This window comes from Crocodylus siamensis, chromosome 4 (genome assembly GCF_052110815.1).
Source record: "Crocodylus siamensis isolate JL-2025a chromosome 4, ASM5211081v1, whole genome shotgun sequence".
In the NCBI taxonomy this organism is placed as follows: Eukaryota; Metazoa; Chordata; order Crocodylia; family Crocodylidae; genus Crocodylus; species Crocodylus siamensis.
The window spans coordinates 14,190,239-14,211,765 of NC_143398.1; the positions used below are offsets into that span (position 1 = coordinate 14,190,239).

General features: G+C 42.8%; 2 protein-coding genes across 9 annotated transcripts in view; one reads left to right on the forward strand and one right to left on the reverse strand.

Annotated features, from left to right (window-relative positions):
- The first annotated feature begins 322 nt into the window (after window positions 1-322).
- SUV39H2 (SUV39H2 histone lysine methyltransferase) overlaps window positions 323-21,527 on the forward strand; it is a 33,464-nt gene continuing 12,259 nt past the window's right edge. For 2 of the 8 annotated variants that reach the window (XR_016441716.1, XR_016441713.1), the window contains exons 1-6: window positions 323-352; window positions 1,711-1,856; window positions 2,810-3,481; window positions 4,662-4,808; window positions 7,249-7,378; window positions 13,080-13,164. Coding sequence is in view for 3 of the 8 variants with exons in the window: in XM_090041851.1 (XP_089897977.1) it covers window positions 334-352; window positions 1,711-1,856; window positions 2,810-3,481; window positions 4,662-4,808; window positions 7,249-7,378; window positions 9,834-9,943 (1,224 nt within the window). In the remaining 5 variants the exon portion in view is untranslated. The other 6 variants (XR_016441712.1, XM_090041852.1, XR_016441714.1 and 3 more) reach the window with 5 other exon arrangements.
- The window catches only part of DCLRE1C (DNA cross-link repair 1C), a 29,851-nt gene continuing 23,905 nt past the window's right edge, over window positions 15,582-21,527 (reverse strand). The window contains exon 14 of the mRNA XM_090041850.1: window positions 15,582-20,284. Within this exon, the coding sequence (XP_089897976.1) occupies window positions 19,263-20,284 (1,022 nt within the window). The 3' untranslated portion in view covers window positions 15,582-19,262. The remainder of the gene's footprint in view (window positions 20,285-21,527) is intronic.

Here is a 21,527-nt window from a genome sequence, read left to right on the forward strand (position 1 = left end):
CAGCCCAGATCCCGGGATGCTCTCAGGTTTTTAGAGCCGATTCACCCTGTGCGACTGATCCTGTTGGTTTACTAGTAAAGGCACCATCAGAGCCCTTCCTTTCGAAAGAAATAACCTGCTCTTGGAGGACCCTGCCATCCAAGACCTGACCCTGCAGGCCGCGGTGCACGGGCAGCCTCTCACGGGGCAGAGGACAAAGAGCAGCCGGCTCCGACCCGGCCGCGGCGCCACGCGCAGAAAAGGCGGGAAGCGCAGTGGCGGGAAGGGGGGGCAGGGTAGTACTGTGCGCATGCGCGGGGGGCGGGGCCGAGCCGAGCGGGCGGGACTGCCAAGATGGAGGGCTGGCGCGGAGGTGAGCGCGGCGCGGCCGCTACGGAGGGGCCCGACCCAACCCCCACCACCCTCGTGCCCGGGGACGGGGCTCTGCCGCCGGCAGCGGGCCCTGTGGGGGGGGCGTGTGCCCGCCGGGAGCCGGCCGCGAGCGGGGCCTGCGGCTGCGCGGGGCGCTTCAATTGTGGGGGGAGGGCCTGCGCAGAGCGCTTTAGAGGAGGAGAAGGGGCTGGATAAAGCGCTTTAAAGGATGGGGGAGGGACTGCAGGACAGAGCACTTTAAAGGACGGGGAGGGGGCAGGATGGAGCGCTTTAAAGGGTGGGGGAGAGAGAGGGGGTAGGACAGTACTTTAGAGGAGGGGGAGGGGCTGCACACAGTGCTTTAAGGACAGGACAGGGTGCTTTAAAGGGGGCTGGTAGAGTGCTTTAAAGGGGGCTGGTAGAGTGCTTTAAAGGGCTGGACAGAGTGCTGTAAAGGGTGGGAGAGGGGGCAGGATACAGAGCTTTAAAGGGTGGGGGAGGGGGCTGAACAGAGTGCTTAATGTGGGGGGGCAGGACAGCACGTTAATGGGTGGGGGAGGGGGCTGGGTAGAGTGCTTAATGGGTTGGGGGACAGGACAGTGCTTGAAGGACTGAGAAGCTGTGCCCAGGATTGTTTGCAGGGCAGAGGTGCGGTAGGCAGCCGGGCTCAGCGGCGCCCAGAATCACCTGCAGGGCAGAGGTGCGGTAGGCAGCCGGGCTCTTGTCGCTGTGGTCATCAAGAAACGAGCACACGTACAAAGCCGAGGTGCACAGAGGGGACGGCTGGCGACTTGGCTTTAGGCTTGCTGGGGTGGCGCTCAGACCCCCTGACCCTTGCTGCCTCCTGGGCTGCCTGACAAGGGGCTGCTGGATGCACTGAGGAAGGTTGTGGGCCGAGGCTCACCCGGAAACTAGAAGCCTCCTTTGAGAAGAGAGGCCAGTAAAGATGTAGCAGCAGTTTTCTTGGGAGAAATTGCGTGGAAACAGGGAAGGGAGTGAGGCTCAGAGGTTCGTATGGAGGGAAGCTGTCAGAGCACCTCAGCCAGCGCTCGCTGCCCCCTGAGCAAGTTGAGGGAGCCTGTGGATGCTGACTAGTCAAACTGCCCAGAGATAAGCAAAGGAGTAAAGTGGAAGACAGACAGTCCCCCGCGTTCGCCCGGGTTCTCCCCAGCCAGATCCTTCCTGGGCTGGTGGATGTGTGACACAGGATACCGGGCAAGATGGACCTGTGGTCTGATCCAGGAAATAGCAGTTTTTACGTTCTTCAGTCTGGGGGTTTGGGAGAAGGTGAACACAAGTCATCTGCTGAATTTTCTTTTTCAACTCAGCTAAGGCAAGAATCCTATTTTCTTATTGTAGCTTGGTATGTGCCATGTCTAGCTGCACATGAGACCCTCCAGGAATTATGTAGGAAGGAGAATCTCACATGTAAATCCATTGGAATCGCCAACAGGAATCTAAAGAGTTATGAGGTGGAATATTTGTGTGGCTACAAGGTAGAAGAGGTAAGATAAATGTCTGGTCTTATTTAGCAACTTGATGAATGCATCAGTAGCAATTTGGAATGGGAAAGAGAGTTTTGCCTAAGGTGGACAGTAGTAGGTGAGGGCAGGCCTCTGGTCAGGCACCTATTGATATTGAACCAAAACCCTAATGGTGTTTCTTGAGCTTCTGAAGTTGTATGGAAGGAAGGTTCTGCTTTTCATAACGGAGTATGGTATGATTGAAATGAAAGCTCTCTTGTTGATTTTATTTTATTTGCAAGTAAAGGACCATGACTTGTTGGTACTGTAGTCACTTCGAACAGCTAGGGCCAGCTGCTGTACCTGGATCAGCATGGCCAGAGCACTACTGAAGTCACTGAGGAAACTTGCAGTTACAAGAGCCTGCTTATGTGACTCCAGTTTCAGGATCTGGCCCATTTTAAAACAATTTAAAGTTCTTACGTTATATACAACCCAAGTTCATGAGACTTAAGTGTTTTGGACATATCATTCCTTTAGGATGATGTATGTAACTATGACAGTAGTGCTTCTTGAGGGTTGTTTGGTAAGTTTAGACTTATTTTGTTCTTTTGTGATTTTACTTTATTCCATTCATATACAGAAGTTAGTAAATATAACCTTTACTAGAGCTGCTTTAGTAAATTTAACCCTGTACTGGTTTAGTGGAATTTTTTTTTTTTCCCAGCTGTATAGTTATTTTTGTGCCTCACTTGCAGTGATAGAGTACATGGCATTTACCTCATGAAATGCATGATTTTTCCATTGCTGATTACCATTATGTTCCTGTGTGTTTATGCCACCTCCTTAACTTTGTGTTTAATTTTATGTACTATGGATGTGATTAGCAAAGCATTTGCGTCACTGAACAAGCCCACTTTAATTTTTTTAAGTATTGAATTTTGCTGAGCTGTTAGAAGTGTTATGTCTAAACTTGTATTATTCTGTATTTCAAGGGCACAGAATACTACCTTGTGAAGTGGAAAGGATGGCCAGAATCCACAAATACTTGGGAACCTTTGGAAAATCTTAAATGCCCATTGCTTCTCCAAAACTTTCATAATGATCAGAATGAATATTTATCTCGAGCAAAGCAAGGGAAGGCACTAATAATGAGAAAACATGGCAAGGCTTTGAAACCTGCAGTAGCAGATTACATTGTAAAGAAAGCTAAACAAAGAGTAGCTCTACAGAGATGGAAAGAAGAACTCAACAGGAAGAAGAACCATAAAGGAATGATTCTTGTAGAAAACACTGTGGATCTTGAGGGTCCTCCATTAGACTTTTACTACATTAATGAATATAAGCCTGCTCCAGGAATAAATGTGATCAATGGAATCACAACTGGCTGTGAATGCTCTGATTGCCCTGCTGAGAAATGTTGTCCCAAGGAGGCTGGATGTCTTTTGGCTTACAATAAATATAGGCAGTTAAAAATCCAACCGGGTTTGCCCATCTATGAGTGCAACTCATTCTGTAGATGTGGTCCTGATTGTCCTAACAGGATAGTACAGAAAGGCACACCTTACTCTCTTTGCATCTTCAGAACTAACAACGGCCGGGGCTGGGGAGTAAAAACCCTCCAGAAAATTAAAACAAACAGTTTTGTGATGGAATATGTTGGAGAGGTATGTATTTATCTCATGTAGGTGAATTATGGAGTAAAAGCGTTATTGTTTCAGAAGAGGGACTTTTTAATAATTGCGGGGGTTTTTTTTATTTTTTTGCTTTTCTTGATTCTGCCATGTAGTAAGCCAGTATGTTTTTACAGTTAAAGGAATACACTGAAAAAATGTCAGTCAAGAATAAATTGCTAGTATGCTGTGTAGCCACACCAAAGTGATTCAGAGAGACTGAAATAAAGACAATCTTCCTTTCTTTTCTCCTAGCCAGATTCCTTGTCCCTATTCTGATAATCTATTTCTTGAATACAGAAATCTTCAAGTGTTCTTTTGGTTATGATCTTACCCCAGTCTAAATTACTGTTATCTTCGTTACCAGTTACATTGATGGCATCAATCCCTTTTTTCCACGCCTAAACCTGAAACATTGATTGTGTTTTAGGACATATTAGTCTTGGTTGTTACCAGTTAAGACTTTTTTTAATGTCTTATTTTCATTAAGCACAAAATCTCTTTTAAAATTATGTTAATTTGTTCTTTATCGTGCATCAAGAATCCTGCTTTTCTAGTCTAGACATAATCCTTGAGTCATTGCACTGGCTTCCTACTGCATCGCTTATGAAGTTCAGCTACTAGTCCTTGCTTGGGAACCTTTCACTTTCAGTTTCTGATTATGTCTGTGACCTGGTGTCTTCACGGTTCTCCCACAGTCTTTGCTCTGTTACTGACAGAGGTGTTGGTATTAACTAAGAACAGTAGTGTGAGGATTTACTGGAATTCCTAGAAAGAGGTAGCTTAGATATAGCTAGTAGCCTCAGAGTTTTACAGTTGATCTTTGTTTAGTTTTGTGTTCTGTCATGTAGAAAACAATGGTGCATCATTTATTTGGAAATATATGTTCAAGAAACCGTCCAGTGTTTTGTTGCTGGAGGAGAAATGCTGTCGCTGTGTACTAACAGGGCATTGAAGCTTTGTACAATTGGTATTTAATCAATTGAACTTGATAAATGGACTGTAGTGTTCCTTATTCCTTAGAAACATAGTAACCCTCTTATACATAGAGGGTAAGTGGGTCTAATTTTGATCTGTTCATGTTCTGTTCAAGAACATGTAATTTATTTCCAACTTTGTCATTATCTTTTAGTTTAGTAATACTTAATAATATGATGCAGGTTTCTTTTTTTAGGTCATTACAAGCGAGGAAGCAGAGAGACGAGGCCAACTGTATGACAACCAAGGAAATACGTATTTGTTTGATCTGGACTATGACTCGGATGAATTTACAGTAGATGCAGCTCGATATGGAAATGTGTCCCATTTTGTGAATCACAGTGTAAGGATTTTTTTGTGTGTATTTAAAAACTTGAAGAATTGTCCTGGTTGAATCGAGACCCCCTCTCCTATTTTTATACATGTCTTTCATGGAATAACTTTAACATAAACTCTGCCCTGTTGCTTTTGATGTTGACCCCCACACATTCCCAAACTCTGCGTTCATAGAATGCATCAATGTTTGGACAGTAGGGTTACAGGAACCTGAAGCTTTCCAGGAATAAGTGAAGTCATTTTGTTCAGTGGCCTTTTAAGTTTAATTTAAATACACTTTTTAATCAGACTGAATTTGATATCCCAAAATAAGTGTAGTTTTTTTTTTGTTTTGTTTTTCCTGAGGGAAAGTGAGGGGTCTCTCACTTCCCTTCCATAAACTCACAAGTTCCTGAATTACATCTATGCTTTTTTTTCTTTGGATTTTTCAAAAAAAGATATTCTGTCTAGTTATACAACAAAACACAATTGTGTAGAATGAAATACATGTTCATGAACTGCTCGGAGCAAAATTCTGAGACATAATATTAAGTACTGTGGTTTTGAGTTGTAATTATCCTCTTGTGTACAAAAGTGTAGGCAATATTGTAGAGTCTTTTCATCAAGTAAATTAGATCACAAGAGAGGGAACTTAACAGGAATCTGCTTAAGTATGACAGATGAGTTTTCATTGTTCCTTATCCATTGAGGATCAGGGATAAGAAAAGGTGGTAGAAACTATGGTGACGTGTGGTGGGTGCATGTGCACTCCCCATCAAGCCACGCTGCCTGTTTAGGCAACAGGCAGGGGGGACTTCCAGAAGTGGTGTGGGCTGCTTTTTAGTGAGTGTGATAGGCCTCCGAGGGAGGGGGCACCACTCCTCCCCCTCCTGTTTGAAATCAGCTGCAGAGGAACCCCCTCCCTCAGTCAGTGTGATCGGTTGTCAGGTAACACCCCCTTCTCCCAGTTGGTGCCCCTGGTCAGTGAGATCGACTGCAGCGCCCCCCCAATAACTTGATTTCTGGTCCTGACTCGTGTTTAGATTCCTATGCATGAGTATACTCACAGACATGAATGGGACTTGGCATGGCATACAAGGGACTGGGATCATAATTTGCTTTTTTGATTTGTGCTTGGTACTGGTTTCTAGATGACAAAAACAAAGTTTTCTCTTCAGTTAGTTAATGGGTAACATTATATGGGAAATAAACCTACATAATCCTTGGCTGTTCATAAATAAGGTGTGAACTGTTGACTTTGAAACAGAGAAAGGAGGAGGAGCGTTTGCCTTGACGTGTTCTTCTCTGTGAGTTGTAAATTATGGAAAACGAATATTTTTCTCTTTCCTTGGTATCTTTCCCGTGCCGCCTTATTGCTTTCACCCTCATTTTTACAGTCCATGGAAAACTTAAAAGTATGTTTTAAAATATTTTTTTCTTAAATTGAAACTAGCTAAATCAGGGAGACCTAATTGAACTCGGAATCCTCCTGTGCATGGAAGTGTAATGAATTCTTAAAGTACTCCATAACTGCTGTTACTACAGTAAATTTCGTTTCTTTCCTACATATCTAAACAGTTGACATCTTGTGTCACATTTTGCATGTTTGTTGTGGAGGGGAGGCATTTATAAATATTTCTGGGTACTCTGCGCTTCTGGATCTAGGGTGGCTGAATTTAAGTGCCTGAATATAAACCTAGGAGCGTGACTTCAAACTGCTTTTGAAAATGAAGGAGCAGGTAGTCTATCCAAAGATAAAAGGCAGAAGTAGAGCTTTCAAAACTGTATAGGTAATTTAGGAGTTGAATCCATTGATTTCTGAAATGTTTACTTGTATTGGTATCACACTTACATTCCTGCTTTCTTTCTCATGGGCTGCTAGATATCAACAGAAGCCAAACAGTCTTTGAACTAAGAATTGGAAGTCCATCCAGTACACCAATATTATACTAGTAATTTCTGACCTTGGGACCAAAGTTAAGATCTGACTTAAGAACAGAATGTTTTTTTTAAGTAGAATGATATCTATACATGTGTTGTACACACAGCTGTAATGTCATACAACAGGGTCTTTGTGGTGGCTGATAAGCTCAGTTGGTTAGATTGTGGTGCTAGTAACACCAAAGTTGCAAGTTTTGATCCTCATGCAGGACATGATACCTTTCCTATCTCAGGCGGTGGGTTAGACCAGATGACCTGTTGAGGTCCCTTTCAGCCCTGCTTCACTGTTTTCTATTATTTTCTCTCATAATACTGTTGTTTGCACAAGGATAATATAATTGACTTAGATGGAGTTGCTTCTCACTTTTTGTCACTGGGAGAAGAAGATTGGACCCCTAAATTCTTACTGGCACACCTCGTTCTTATTGGTAGCATACAATAACTCTTATTTACCATTCCATGCACCAGTCTGAATTTTTTCTTTTGCTGACAGATACCTGAATTAAATCTCTTATTTTGCTTTACAGTGTGATCCAAATCTTCAGGTGTTCAATGTTTTCATCGATAACCTTGATTTGCGTCTTCCTCGGATAGCGCTGTTTTCTACGAGACCTATCAAGGCTGGAGAGGAGCTCACATTTGATTATCAGATGAAAGGTATGTAGCCAGCATGGTCTCTCGCGTGCTACCCCTGCAAATCCCCTCCTCTGCTGCACAAGCCACTTTGGCAGGGCTAAAGCTAGAGCTGAGTTGCCGCCTGCCTGGGGCTAGTACTCAAATCTAAGAGAAGGCTTTTTTCCCCTTGGGGGGGGGGAACATATCACCTCAGATTCAAGCAAATATGGTATTTCCAGGTAGGAAGTCTGGATGCAGCTGCTTGTCTGCGTGGCCAACCCTGCAAAAGTAACTACAGCCCTTTTCACTGGGCTCAGACCCTTGATTTTCCCCCTCCTGTACAGACAGGATTGCATGCCCTATCCATTTATTTTTCTAACCTCAAACTGAGCTCTGATACCCTGGAAGGCAACTTATTATGCAGCATTAGCTAAACTGTCAGGCCTAAAGATGAATAAAGGTCTGGGTACGATTCCTAAGGTTTTTTGTTCAATTTATTTTATCGACATTCTTATTTGGAAAGTGTAATTTTCAGAAGCAGTCACTTCTGAAGAAAACAAAATAAATGATCAATCTAAATGACTGTTTGTTAATTTGTATTCAGTTTTCAGGAGGAATCCTTGTCCATGACCAGGCCCATTGTGCCAGGTATTTAACAAACACATAAGGAAAAATGGTCCTTGCGCCAAAATGATTACAAAATACAAGCTCTTCACCTTGTCAGGGTAGTTAAATTGATCATTGGTTAGTACTGTCTGATGGTGTTTTGGACAAAGCATTAGTGAACAAGATTCTGTTTGCTGTGTCAGGTATCAAATCCACATGGGATCGTCAATAAGATTGGAAGATTGTTTTGTTGTTGTGTGTATATGTTCTACCGGCAGTTATACGGCAAGCTGTGGTCACTGGCGCCTGTTCACCGCTGAAGTCTCTGCATTGTTACAGTAACATGCAGTGTGCAAGTGTAGCTCTTAAAGTACTTTAACTCAGTACTTCATATGCATAGTTCTTTTGAACTTGAAGGAGCAAAATACTTACTTAGATTAGTATTTACCAACTGATTCAATATTGTTTATTAAAATACAAATATTAATTAAAGGTACTTCATGAGACTTTTATGTATAAACATGGAAGTACTGCAGAACAACCTGTGTTTCATGAGAACTAAAAAACTTAAAACTTGTAGTAAATATATTGCTACTAGCAAATGTAACTTGTTTTAAAATAGCAATATAGAGAACAATGGTAAAACTGTATAGAGAAATTTTGGAGCAGAATAGAAGCCACTGGCTAGCTTCGTAATTATGGTGTCCTCCACTTGGAACCTATTCTCCTAATTTAAAAATTGAAAGTTCATTTTCTGAAGATAATGCTAACTTTGTACATGTGGCTGAAAAGATTGTTTTTCTTGCCCGTTACGTTAACCGTCAGTCCTTTAGTTTGCTTCCCATCATGGCCTGTATTTTTGCTACCTATCAACTCATACTTGTGGATCAGACTTCATGTTCAATACTACACTTTCAGACATGCATTTCTGTGCTTACTCCAATGTGACATTTCATGCTTGAAGAAGCTGCCTGTAGATATCCACAAAGCTACCTCCTTGTCCTCCTCTAAACTTCACTTTAAAACTCCCTTTTGTGATGGTGTCTACAAAGAACTTGGGTAGCTGTCTCTTGGTGCTCCTCAGTCTGTAGCTATTTACTGTTCCTTGCCCTATAATTCCACTTGTACCCTCTTGGCAGTAGATACCCTCTTTTGTATGTGTGCCTAATGGTATCCTGGCTTGCAACTAGGGCACTTGGCCAGTACCAATAATAACAGATACCATATGATTTTAGGTGTATTTTCACAGAGATCATAACTGCTTTCATGTGACTGACTTAGTCATGGTAGAAGGCAAGGTAGAAATGCACCTTCATAGACTGGTGGTGCCCAGGGTTCTGGTCGTACAGGCTGGATGAGTGGTGCAGGGTTGGTTTGGCTGCCTGCCTACTGGATCTAGCAGCACACCAGCATGATCTGGTGCGCAGGGCTTCCCCCCCCACCACTTAGGTCTAAAAATGTGGCAGCAGGGGAGTAGCAATTAACAGTGCCACAGCTCTTTACTGCCAAATTTATGGGGCTCCCCCCCAGGTCCCAAAGCCAGATAATATGGCTCCATAAGCCATATTATGGAGCATATGGGTTGAGCACCCTGTTACAGACTAACTGAAGCAGAGGTGTATAAGTTTTCATGAGCCAGAGCTCACTTAATCAGATGCTTTTGAGAGGACATGCATGCACAGAGCAGCCTATCAAATAGAGAAAGTGGGATTTGTGTGCATGTTTAGCTTCATACTTTTGAGAGTTTTGCAGAACTGGGTTCCTAGATTGTAAAGCTTCTGAAACCATACCTTTTTCTCTTGCACAGTTCCAGTGTTGCAGCTAAAGAAATAATAATAATTCTCAATTTCTAACAACCTTTAACCTTTTTGATGTTTTCTTATGTGTTTAGGCTCTATAGATCCTATTTCGGACTCCGCTGATGCTGTCAGCCCAGCCAGAAAGAGGACCAGAACTGTGTGCAAGTGTGGGGCTGTGTGTTGTAGAGGGTATCTTAACTGAATGCTCAGTATCCAAAGTTGCCGATAAATTATTTTGCCTTTCTAAATGATTTCAAGAAGATTATTCTAGTTTACATATATACCCATTGAAGTATTTTTACATCTAAGTAAGTCAGTACAGTGGAAAGAAGGCATTAAATTTGGGTTTGAAATGGGCATTAGCCAAAGAAGGAGATTTAATATTACAACCACCAAAACATGAAACACTTGACAGCCTGGATTAAAAACTAGATGTGCCTGGAACTACTGTCCTGTTGTTTAGGAGCCAATGAATGAGTTTGTTCAGAAAATGTGGACTAAGACTTGAATATTGATTGTGTATGCTTACAGCTCTAATCCTGTAAGGGGCTGAGGTGATGGTGTTCCATGAAGCTGAAAGACTGATGACAGGAAAAAAGTCCTAAAACTCATAGTTGACTAGTTAACTCATAACAGTTTCCACTTTCCTTTTAAAAGGCTTAAAAATAGCAATAAAACTTCAGCCCTGATCCTCCTCCAGGAGGTACTACCATGAAATGTTGCACAGGTATGAAGGTTCGTAGGAATACACTTGAGCAGGAAAAAAAAAAAAGGACAAGATTAGTAATGTCTGTAGAACTTTGCACAGTGATTTGTTTCAGCGGACTCTAGATTTAAGATCAGGATCTTGGAAATGATGTCTGAATGGCGTTGGCTAATAATTGCATATAGAATTATAACACGTTCATTCCTATGAACTTTTTTCCAATTTTTACAGTCACTGTATTTGCTGAATTCCTGCAGTTATAAAAACAGCTCATAATATCAAATTATTTACATATGCTGATATTTTTTTTTTCCAATCATTTGGAAACAGGCAGTTGTCACTGAAACAGACTATTGATTCAAGTTGAGAGATGATAAACAGGAATAAAAGTAAAAATTCAGCCATTATTTCTTTGGTAATCTGTTGCATTTGTGTAGATACCAAGTTGTATGGTACAGATAGAGAAGTATCCTGGGAATGGACTTTTATGCACAACTGTCATTGATTGTTACTGTTTTTTTTTTTTTGTTTTTTTTTTTTTTACATATTGTGAATGGTTTTTAACCCAGTAGCAGAATTTAAAAACATTAGGCCAAACTTCTTCCTGTTGCAACAAATTTAACTTCAGTGAAGTTAGACTAGGGGCAAATTGCCCATTTGCTGTAGGCATTTGTAATATGTTCTTTGAATTTTGAATGTAAAGCTGAGAAACATATCGTTCTTCAGCTTCTTGAATATTTTTCCATTGATATTCAAAAGTAGTTATGTTGATCTGTTGATAACGTATACTAAAATTGTGTTGGACTTCAAAGATGCTGAACAGCAGTTGAGTTAGACTGCGTGAGCAGAGCCACAAACTATGTCCATAGTTCCAGGGACAAAGGTTAAGTGCTTTATTTTTCCTGTGGATAAGCTTGCAGAACTTGCATAGTACTTGAAAGTGATGTACAAGATCTTTAAGGAGTCGGGCAGAGTTCTGTTGCTCCATAAATGGATGCTTGCTACATACCATGAGGTCAGCTACTTACCTTTATAAGGTACACTGCTGTTGGCTCAGGTGAATGAGGTCCAGTATTGTAACATATAGTGATTTTCTTCATTTGTTAAAAATATGCCTTAAAGTTCATGTTTACCACTCCAACAAAGGTTTTGAAGGACAGTTTGAGTCATTTGTTAGTTTAAAAGCACAGTTTTATTTTACTAGAGAACTCATTTTGCATAGGGGAGTGAAATCGCATAAGCTAATGCACAACAGCACGTTTGCCATTGGGATACAGATTTGGGGTAAAGAGCAGTACACAGTGCTCTATGGGTTTTGTAGACTACAAAGAAATATAGTTTGAAATTAGATGCTTTATATTGTTTAATGACTGAGACACTGATTGCATAATTTTAAACATACCTGGCATTTTACTGTGCTACTTTGTACCCATACTTGGATAAAAGTGCTGGATTTAATCATTGTTAAAGGTGTTGTACATCGTTCATAATTGCTTTTCTAAAGCTTAAATGGAATGTGGAGTGTAAACCCTTTTTGAAAACATAGAAAATAGTTCATATCTAGAATCATTCCACTTCCTATGGAATACATCCCAAGTGAGCAGCAAGTTGTGCAGGGATGGAATCTGAGCTCCTGCTCCTCAACAGATAGCAGATGTTCAGGAGGCAATTCCCTGGCCTCTTGCAGATGCTTTCGATTGTTCTTGTGGCTGTTGCCCCTGTTGGACCCCTTTGCACAAGCCACACAGAGGGCTGTAGTCACTATTTTGGCTGCTCTGTTCCCTTAATTTTGGGCCCTGAACACGATAGTCTGTAGCAGTATAAGAGGGTTAGACAGAAAATCAAAAATACATGCTTATCAAGGTCTGCCAGCTCTCAGTATCTGAGTTTAGTGTCCTGTCTCTTCTGATGATAGTGTTTATTGCCAACACATTGCTTTAATCTAATGGCTTGGAGTATTACCTCTGCTGCAGGATCTCAAATTCTGATCCTGTGAAATAATGGGAGAGTACTTTAAGTAGACCTATACATCCCATTGCTGATTCAGAACCATAAATAATGTCTGAATTTGCAGTGCATTTTGGTTTTCTTCTGTGAATTAGTTTAATGGGATACTAAGTCACTTTTAATCTCCTGTCATCCTTTCAGGAGTTCAGGAGGGAAAATTGCCAAATTAGAAAAGGAGAAAGAAGTTAGTGTCAGTTCCTTAAGGAGCTGAAACCAGCCACATTCTGCCTTTTATGCTTCTTGGTCAGCATTTACCATGGCCACCAGTACAGCTGTGTCAATGGCACTTTTTCTTGACTAGTAACATGCAATGTGTTTTTTCAGCTGTTTTGAGGTAGCGGAACTAAAATGCTGCAGCATCTTCTAGAAGAAAAAAGCTATTGTGTATTTATTTAAACTCTCAAAATTGTACCAACTTCTTGGTTATTTTCAGTGTGTGTATTTGGGACTGTGTACTTGTTAGGATATGCAGTTTGTAACCTCAGGAACACTACTTTTTCATAATTGATATGTGAAGTCTGTAATAGCAGTATCTCTTTTTCTTATAGTTTCTTTTGATAAAATAAATTTTAATTTAGTATTTCTTTTGTGGTTGGCTTTTTTATAACAACTGGCACTTCTGCAGGCGGCTAAACTACTGAGATTTGAATCACCTGGACTCACTAGGCTTGGGAGACACTTCGTACCTGTACCCATATTCATCGCACAGCGTAAGCCAGATCTATAATGTTGTACAAATATGTTTATAACTTTATTTTTTTCATAGTCTATACTGAATACACAGCATCTTTTCTGGATCCTTTTAAAGTTTCATCTCTCTTACTTGATTAAACAGAAGCAACCCTTCAGATATCTGAAGGGCGATTTTATAGAGAGGATAGAGATAGGCTTTTGTCTGTGGCCAGAGGGGACAGGACTAGGAACAATGGCCTTAAGCTGCAGCAGGGGAAATTTTAGGTTGGATTTTAGAAGCAACTTCTTGACTATGGAGGTGCATAAGCATTGGAACAGGAGGAATAGAAAAACTGGAATCTCCATTGTGGGAAACTTTCAAGAGCAGGTTAGACAGACACTTGGCTAAGGTAGTTTTAGTCCAGGATGATCCTGTCTTGAGCAGAGTGATGGACTAAATTACCATGTGAGGTCACTTGTAGCCCTGCTTTCCTATGAACCTAACTTATCAGCAAGTAATTTTTAACACTTCTAAAGAATTCTGAATTGTGTTGTTCTCCCTTGGACAGGGATGATCAACCCCTAGCCCATGAGCCAAATCCAATTCACAGGGCTCCCACTGGGTCTAGAAATTTGGCAGTGGGAGAGAGCGGTGGCACCACTATCCTGTTGCCGAATATTTGGATCGGTAGGGAGGCCCAGGTCCTGTGCATTAGATCAGATATCAGATCCCACTTCATAGCAATGCCCATACAGAATTAGATTTACATTCAAAAGGTGTAATTTTCTCTTGAAAGTTTGTTAAAGGGGCATGCAGAGGACAGTAACAAAACAAAGCAATAGCTGTTTGTGATTTTGACACCTGCTCCCTTTTTTATTGGACTCTGTAAATCTTTGAAGTGTATAGTGTATATAGGGGTCAGCAACCTCCAACCTGTGGCAGCACCCCAGCACATCCCCCTGACCACCTATTGCACATGCCATTCACCATCACTGCTGAATTTGGCCCTTCTGACTGCTACTGAGGAAAAGGACCAGCATTGAGGGGGAAGGAGGAAAGGAGCTAAGTGCACCATGGGGGCACTTGGTGGTCCTGGTGCTGTGGAGGGCAGCAGCTGCCTGTGATCATGGCTGGGTTGCAAGCCTGTTACCTCTGCCACAGGGTTTGGCAACCTATGGCCTGTAGGCCTGAGGAAGGATGCTGAAAAGAGGGTTTCACCTCTCAGGCCACTGCTTCGCTGGGAGCTTTACCCAAGCTCTGCTGCAGCTACATGCTGGGGAGAAGTGCCAGTACATGGATCCTAGCATCAGTCCACCTCCAAGCGAAGCTGGTTCATACAGGGTCTCTGCTTGAAAAAGGTGCTGGTAACTGCTAATAAATTGCCCTTGGTGTACATTACAGTGAATACATCCTTTCTTTAAATTGTTCTGATGCCCCTAATCATTTGTCTCCAAGAAAAATGTAAAAGACTTGAGAGAAAATTATTTGGTACCCAGCTCCTTAAAATACCTCTTCTCATCTGACAGTAGACCTTATAAAAATTAGTACTGTGCGTCGTCAATAAAGCATATATCAAAGGGTCAGAACACTGTGTGTGTGACATCTCACAGAGCAGAAGTTAAAAAGGGTCTTGTGGGCATTTTTTTAATTGACAGTTTTGTAAATGTTTTACTGAGAGCCAAACACTTTTACCATGGCTGGTGTTAAACCCCTGAAATTAAATCCTGCCCTTGTCCAAGGCCTGGCAGAATGGGTATATTTATATTATGTAAACACATCAGTAAAAAAGTTTGGCTGTCAGGAAAAAGTGTGCAGGTTGTTGGTTAAAAAGTTTGTTTTGGGTTGGCAACCCCGTTCTTAGATGCACGAGTCCCAGAAAAATGTGTTGGCACGTTTTATCCTGCTTATTTCACAGGGACTTAAAGTGGAACAGTAGACTTCTGCCTCTGTAGGATTCCATGATGAATGCAGTGACTACAGTCCCAGTTTGACACTGTCATGGAGCTGGATAAACTAGGGAACAGCCGGTAGGAAGCAGACGTTACCCCTGGCTATAGTGCTGGTAATATTTAACATTACATCTCATTCTGGCACCCATATTTTAATATGGATGTTTAAACTTGGGAGAGGGCATAGAGAGCAACCAGAAGTAATTCAAAGACTGGAGAAATATAGCTCCAAGTCTCTTGCAGCAAAACACTAACTGTTCCACTTAAAATCTTTCTGATATATCACTAAAGTAGAGTATTGTCACCGAGAAAAGGGAAGAGACCAGACATTACAAGACTAATCTTGTAGAGAAGGGCATAACAAGAACAAATCTTTGGAAGCTAAAACTAGACTATTTCATTTTAAAATTAGGATTTTGGGAAGTGGGGCTAGAAGGGAACCTCACAAAACCATCTAGTCCTGTCCCCTGCTGAAGGCAAGATCATCCCTGACTAAGCTATCCCAGGTAAGTAGGTGTCTGACCTGCTCATGAACATTTCTAAGCATGGAGGTTCCACAAGAGGGTTTTTTTAAAGTTGGGATGATTAATTGACAAGGAAAGGGAGTTTCTATGGTTTACCATCTAAGACAAGGATTTTTCAACCAGGGTACTGCAGCACCTTCAGGTGCCTTGAGATGTTTTCAAAGGCGTCACAATGCAACGTAGTGTTTGTACCATTGGGTACGCAAATATGATTTGCAAGATAAACCCAGAAATCTCAAATCGGAGCAATGGTGTTAAAAACATTCTGCCCTGTTGTGGCTTTTCTTTGCAGCAGCACAGTTGCTCTATTGTTTTTATTTCAGTCAAAAAAACAAATGGAAAACTAAGAGCTGGCATTTTCCAGGGTGTGCCTGGACCCTCACAAAAAGTCCTTTAGGTCTATAAAGGCTGAGAACCACTGATCGAGGATCATCATATACAGACTTTCTGGAAAACATATGTATTAGTCAAATATAAGTTATTGGGCCCAGTAGAAGTCCAACTGGGTGAAATTTAGTGGCATATAAGCAAGTAAAGATACACCTTACAGACTAATTGAAGATGCATAAGCTTTAAGTTGTAACATATGTTTCTACTCTGTCTTCTGCCTGACTTCAGCCCAAGATGGCCAACTACCTCTCTACTTGGCGGCGAACATTACATGATAGCTTAGGCCAGAGGTAGCAATTATTTTGGCTGAAGGGCTATTTGAGTTTCAGTGATCTCTTGCAGGGTGCAGGGCAGGTGCTAATAGATGCTGTTCAGCCCTGGGGCCCATTCACCCATTGCTGAAGGTACCAGACTGAGCAGGTGGACAAGTAGGATTTTTATAGAGACTGGCCCAGGATCTGGGCAGACGGGGTGTGCTTGGCTGGGGGGATGGGATGGGGCCACAGGTGGGTGGGGAGTGGTGCCCTGGAACAGGATGGGTGGGGTGGGGCAGGGATTGCAGTGATAACACAGAGTGAAGGCCTGGGGCAGAGCCACACTCCACTTCCCACATGTCCCTGCCCATGGAACTGGTGCTCATCACAAGGGTATGTAGGGAGCAAATCACAGCTGTGCCCCAGCCCTGTACTCACTGCCCCACAATCTTGGCTCAGTCCCAGCCACCCATTCTACTCCCAGATGCCACTCCCCACCCACCTGCATCCCATCCCATCTACCCAGCGGAGCATGCCTTGCCCATGGGGGGCCTGTCTGTTCTTTCTGCTGTCTCAGGGGGAGGGTACGGGATGGACTAACAGTGGCAGCTGGGGAGAGTGAGCCACTGCTGCAGTAGCTGCCTGGAAGTCCAGCTGCTGTGCTGCCCCTGCCCTGCTGCACAGTGGGGGATTGGCGGCACCAGTCACACAGGCTGAAGTCCAGGCTGCTCCCCGTGTCTGAGCTGGGCAGGGCCAAGGGACCTGTTGTGAGCCAGACTGAACCCTTGGTGGGCTGGATCCAGCTTGTGGGCCATATTTTGCCCCCACATCTGGCTTAGACCACGGGTAACCTAGTGGTCTCCAGGTGGTAACCCCCTGGCCATGAAGAGGGATGAGGACCAAGTTACCCCTGGACCCTAATCATGTCAGTGATACACTCAGAGACTGTTCCATCCATATTTACCCTGTGTCAGCCAACAGATTCATAGATGCTAGGATTGGAAGGAACCTCAACAAATCATCAAGTCTGAACCCCTGCCTAGGCAGGAAAGAGCGCTAAGGTCAGACGACCCAGCCAGATGCCTATCCAGCCTTCTCTTAAAGACCCCAAAGGTAGGGGAGAGCACCACCTCCCTTGGAAGCCCATTCCAAATTTTGGCCACCCATACTGTGAAGCTTTTCCTGATATCTAGCCTAAATCTGCTGTCTGTTAGTGTGACCATTGTTCCTTGAGATGTGAGTTCACATATACTACAAATGGAATAGGACAGAGTCCTTCCCCATTCTAAGGGATGTAAGTGAAGAGCAACTGGAAGAATACTCGCTTCATCCTCCAAAACAGAGACAACCTGCTTCTCCCTGCCAGCAAGAAAATAAGTCTCCCTATAATACAGTGGGCCATGTGACGCTAACTATCTTCCTCTTTCCAGGGCATGCTGCTTAAAGTGGCCAGTAAGTGGCCAGTACGGGTAGAACTGCATTTCTGACATGCTGTGACATACATTAGATACTGTATTTACTTGAATCTAAGGTGATCCTGAATTTAAGATAATCTCCCCAAATAATTAGATTCTATACAATATTCCATGTACTGTATAGTATCTCATTATTGGAGGGTTGTCTTTACTTCATCCCTCCCACTGGAGTAGGGAAGCAAGTGGAGCAGGGAGGTGCCCTGCTGCCTCTGTCCCCTGCCCACACCCCTGCAGCCTCTGCTCACCCCTACCCCTTTCACAGCCTCTGCATGGCAGGCTCCATCCCCATTCTAGCCTAAGTGTGGCCCTGGCATGGCCCCATAGCAGTGGTGCAGGCTGTGCACTGCTGCTACAGGGCTGGGCTCAGTACTCCAGGCTGCAGCTGGAGACACAGCCTGCTGATGCAGAGCAAAGGTAAAGCTGGAAGGGAGGGGGGCAGATCGGGGAGCAGAGGCTTGCAGGAGATGGCAGGATGCAGAGGTCGGGGCAGGGAAGTGGGGACTGACAGGCAACAGCTGCAACTAGGGCCCCAGCCCCAAGCAGGGGCTAGAGCCGCAGCCACCTGCTCCCTCTGCCCCCATACTTATTTCTAAGACAAAGAGCTCTCCCCCCCAGTAAATGGGGAGAAACCATGACTTACAGTTGAATAAAGAAAGTATTTTGCATGTCTCAGACTAGGAAAGCCTTTGTTTGTATACAAAAAGTTAAAAAACATCACACTAAAGAGCATTCTTCTGTGCCTCATGTTCAAGTCACTTATTAAATGCTAGTTTGAAACTTCATCTATTTTTGAAGCTGAACTGGATGGATACTGTATATGACATATGAAAGAGAAGGTAAATGTTGCCTAGCACATTTAAACATCTTGTATATCTTTTTCAGCCAAAATTCTCCTTTTTGCCTTTACACTTGTTTTTTATTTTTGTCCAAACCCTTTTCCTATCAGTAGTTCTAGCTTTTAAAAACTGTAAGCAAAAATCTAAGACGCCTCAAACAGCACACTATTGGACTTCCTAGTCAAGTGAGGAGAGGGTTGGTTTTCTAGCTGAAAGAGCCTCTCTCTTAAGTGTGTGCAGTTAAGAGTGTAGAAAATGTTTATTACCAACACATTTCACAGAGGTTAGAAGGGTGAAAGGGATGAGTCCTAAAGGATGGAATGTGACTTCTAACAGAGGAATAATATCACTTGGCAGAACTCCTGGTAGTCTCCTCCTCCAGTCTTCCCTCTTTTGCTCCATTGCTTCTGCAACATACTTCTTCATGGTTTATTTTAATTAAAATTTTAATTTTTAATTTAAAAAATACAGTGTTCTCCTCTTCCCAAATAGAAGAATTTTGAGATCTCTCATAAGGGATTTCTTCATTTTTACAGTGCCAAGAAGTCCCTTCTTATCCCCAGTAGTGAGAGATTTTCAAGGAAGTGCAAGACGTGATTGCTAATTACTTTCCCTTCCAAAACTGCTCCTGGATGTAAACACAGGAAATATGCAGGACTTATTTGTACAAATATCTGAATACAGTTGGATACTTCCTTTAGGACAGCTCAGATTTTCCTTCTGTATATTGTTTCACCTGCTGCTAGCTTCTTGTAAAGATATCGCAGCTTATCTGGCGGGGGTAACTCAGCATCAGGGGTTGACGGGATTTCAAAGTCAGATGAGCTTTGAGAGTCTCTGCTTTGAAAGTCTCTGTTCAGTTCAAGATCAGGAGTTTCTGACATGTCATTATTTACTTCAGGTGGCGTATTTTGCGTTGGAGAAGTAACATCTTCTGTCTCTTTTTTGTGGTCTTTGCCTTTCAAATCACGGTCAATCTTATTTTGGCCAGGTTCATTTTGGTCCAAACGCTTCAAACTGTTGGGATCAGCTTGATTACCCATGAAAAGTGATGTAGCCGTGGTTATTCTGTTCCCACCCCTGCTTGACCAGCTAAGATCAGCAGCATTCCGCTCTTGGGAGGTAATGAGCACCGTGTCCATTTGACTGTCCCAACCCTGGCTCCCCTGCTCTGATATGTGAGTTGACTGAGAAGAATTCTGCGAGGAGATGTGGGTAGAATCACTCTGCCCTTCTGAATCACTGAACAAGTTTGGTGACTGGGACCCACCAACATCTGCAGAAGATGGGAGCTGGTCCTCCGTTTCAGAACCATCATCAGTTTTACTGTCAAGCTTAAAGAAAACATCCCACTGTGGTGTTTCTGCATCCTGCTCGTCACTAGGTGACGCACAAGTCAAGTCTAAATGAGCTTTTTGCTCAATATTTTCTGGTACAGCAGTGGAGTCTGGAACCTGGGGTACAATCTGGGGACAAACTGTATTTTTATTAAATTCTTCATCCTCCTCTTCTTCATCCTCCTCACCGTTTGATTCCTCACATTCTATGAAGTCAACCTGTGAAGAGGTAGGCATAGTGGTTGCTTTGTAATTTCCTGCATTCTCACTCTGGATTCCTTCAGAGTTTTTAGACGAAGCTTGTGTCACAGGCAGCACTGTCTCTGCTTGATGTTTTGAAATCTTACACCTTACAGGAGTCAGTTCTGCATTGAAGAGCTCATCATCGTCATCTGAGGAGAACAAACACCATTGCATCAACCAGTCTGATACAAAAAAATGTTAGCATAGGAATGTATACACAAGTCAAATTCTATTACTTTCTCTCCATTTACTGATTGGCACCTAGGAAGCCGTATAGCCAGTAAATCACCATGCTGAGGGGGAAGGATTATTCACATTAGTCACCTTATGATTTGTCCACTGTGATGACTAGAAGCTTTCCTTGTAGTGCATCTCATTTGCTTTAATGCAGAATACAAGGATGGCTGCACTGTGTTGTCTAGTAGATATTTACCTCCATTCTACAGGTTCATATTAGTCAGATGTAATGAAGGAAGCTGGAGTCAATTATCAACCTTCATTATGAACTTGGGCACAATTAATTCCCTGTGTTGAGTTCTAGGATTTTAAGGGAAAAGAGCTCTTGACTTAAAAGCGACAGCCCAAGGATTATTAGCAGGTATTTTCATGATCAGACCCTTAGTGGGTAAAGCAAACTACCAGCATCTCAGAAAGCAGTACTTCAGAGTACTTTCATCCACTTGCTAACAATTTACTTTGCTTGAGTGAGCCCAGAACACATTCACAGTTCCCAAATGATGGCAGACTGGTTAGATGTCAGCTGTTACAGGACCTTTTAATCACAGGTAGAAGTGAAATCTTACTTGGGTAAACCAGACAGTTGGGAGTGGCACAGAATACAAAATGTGAAATCAGACGACCTTAAATATGACTCTTTGTGTAAGTGGTGTAGATCAGATACAACTGAGGACAATGACCTGGTCTCAGTTATTCACATCTTTACCTTTTCTTGTCTTGACTATAGCAATGCACTACACTGGGGCACAAAGCTTTCAGCACTCAGGAAGCGATAGCACAGGATACTGCCTTGCCTTCTCAGGAACAAAGGCTTCTTCAGGAACATCAAACCTGTCCTCCACTCCCTATACTTGCTTTATATAGGGCATAAAATCAAATTTCAGGTCTTGCCTCTTTCTTCCCCATGTTCTATACCTTGGCCCCAGGATACAGAGAGACCACCCCCTTCTAAAACCCCAGGCTGGATACTGGCCAACCATGGTGCCCCATGAGGGCAAGGCTCATCTGTGCAAGAAACAGCTGTTTAAGTGGCTGGGCCAGTGTTGGAGAACAAGATCTGTCAGAAACTAAGGGCCACCACAAACCTCCCCAGGCAGCCACTCCAAAGGCAAGATGCATTTCTTTGCCTTCCAACAAACCCATCAACATCCACGG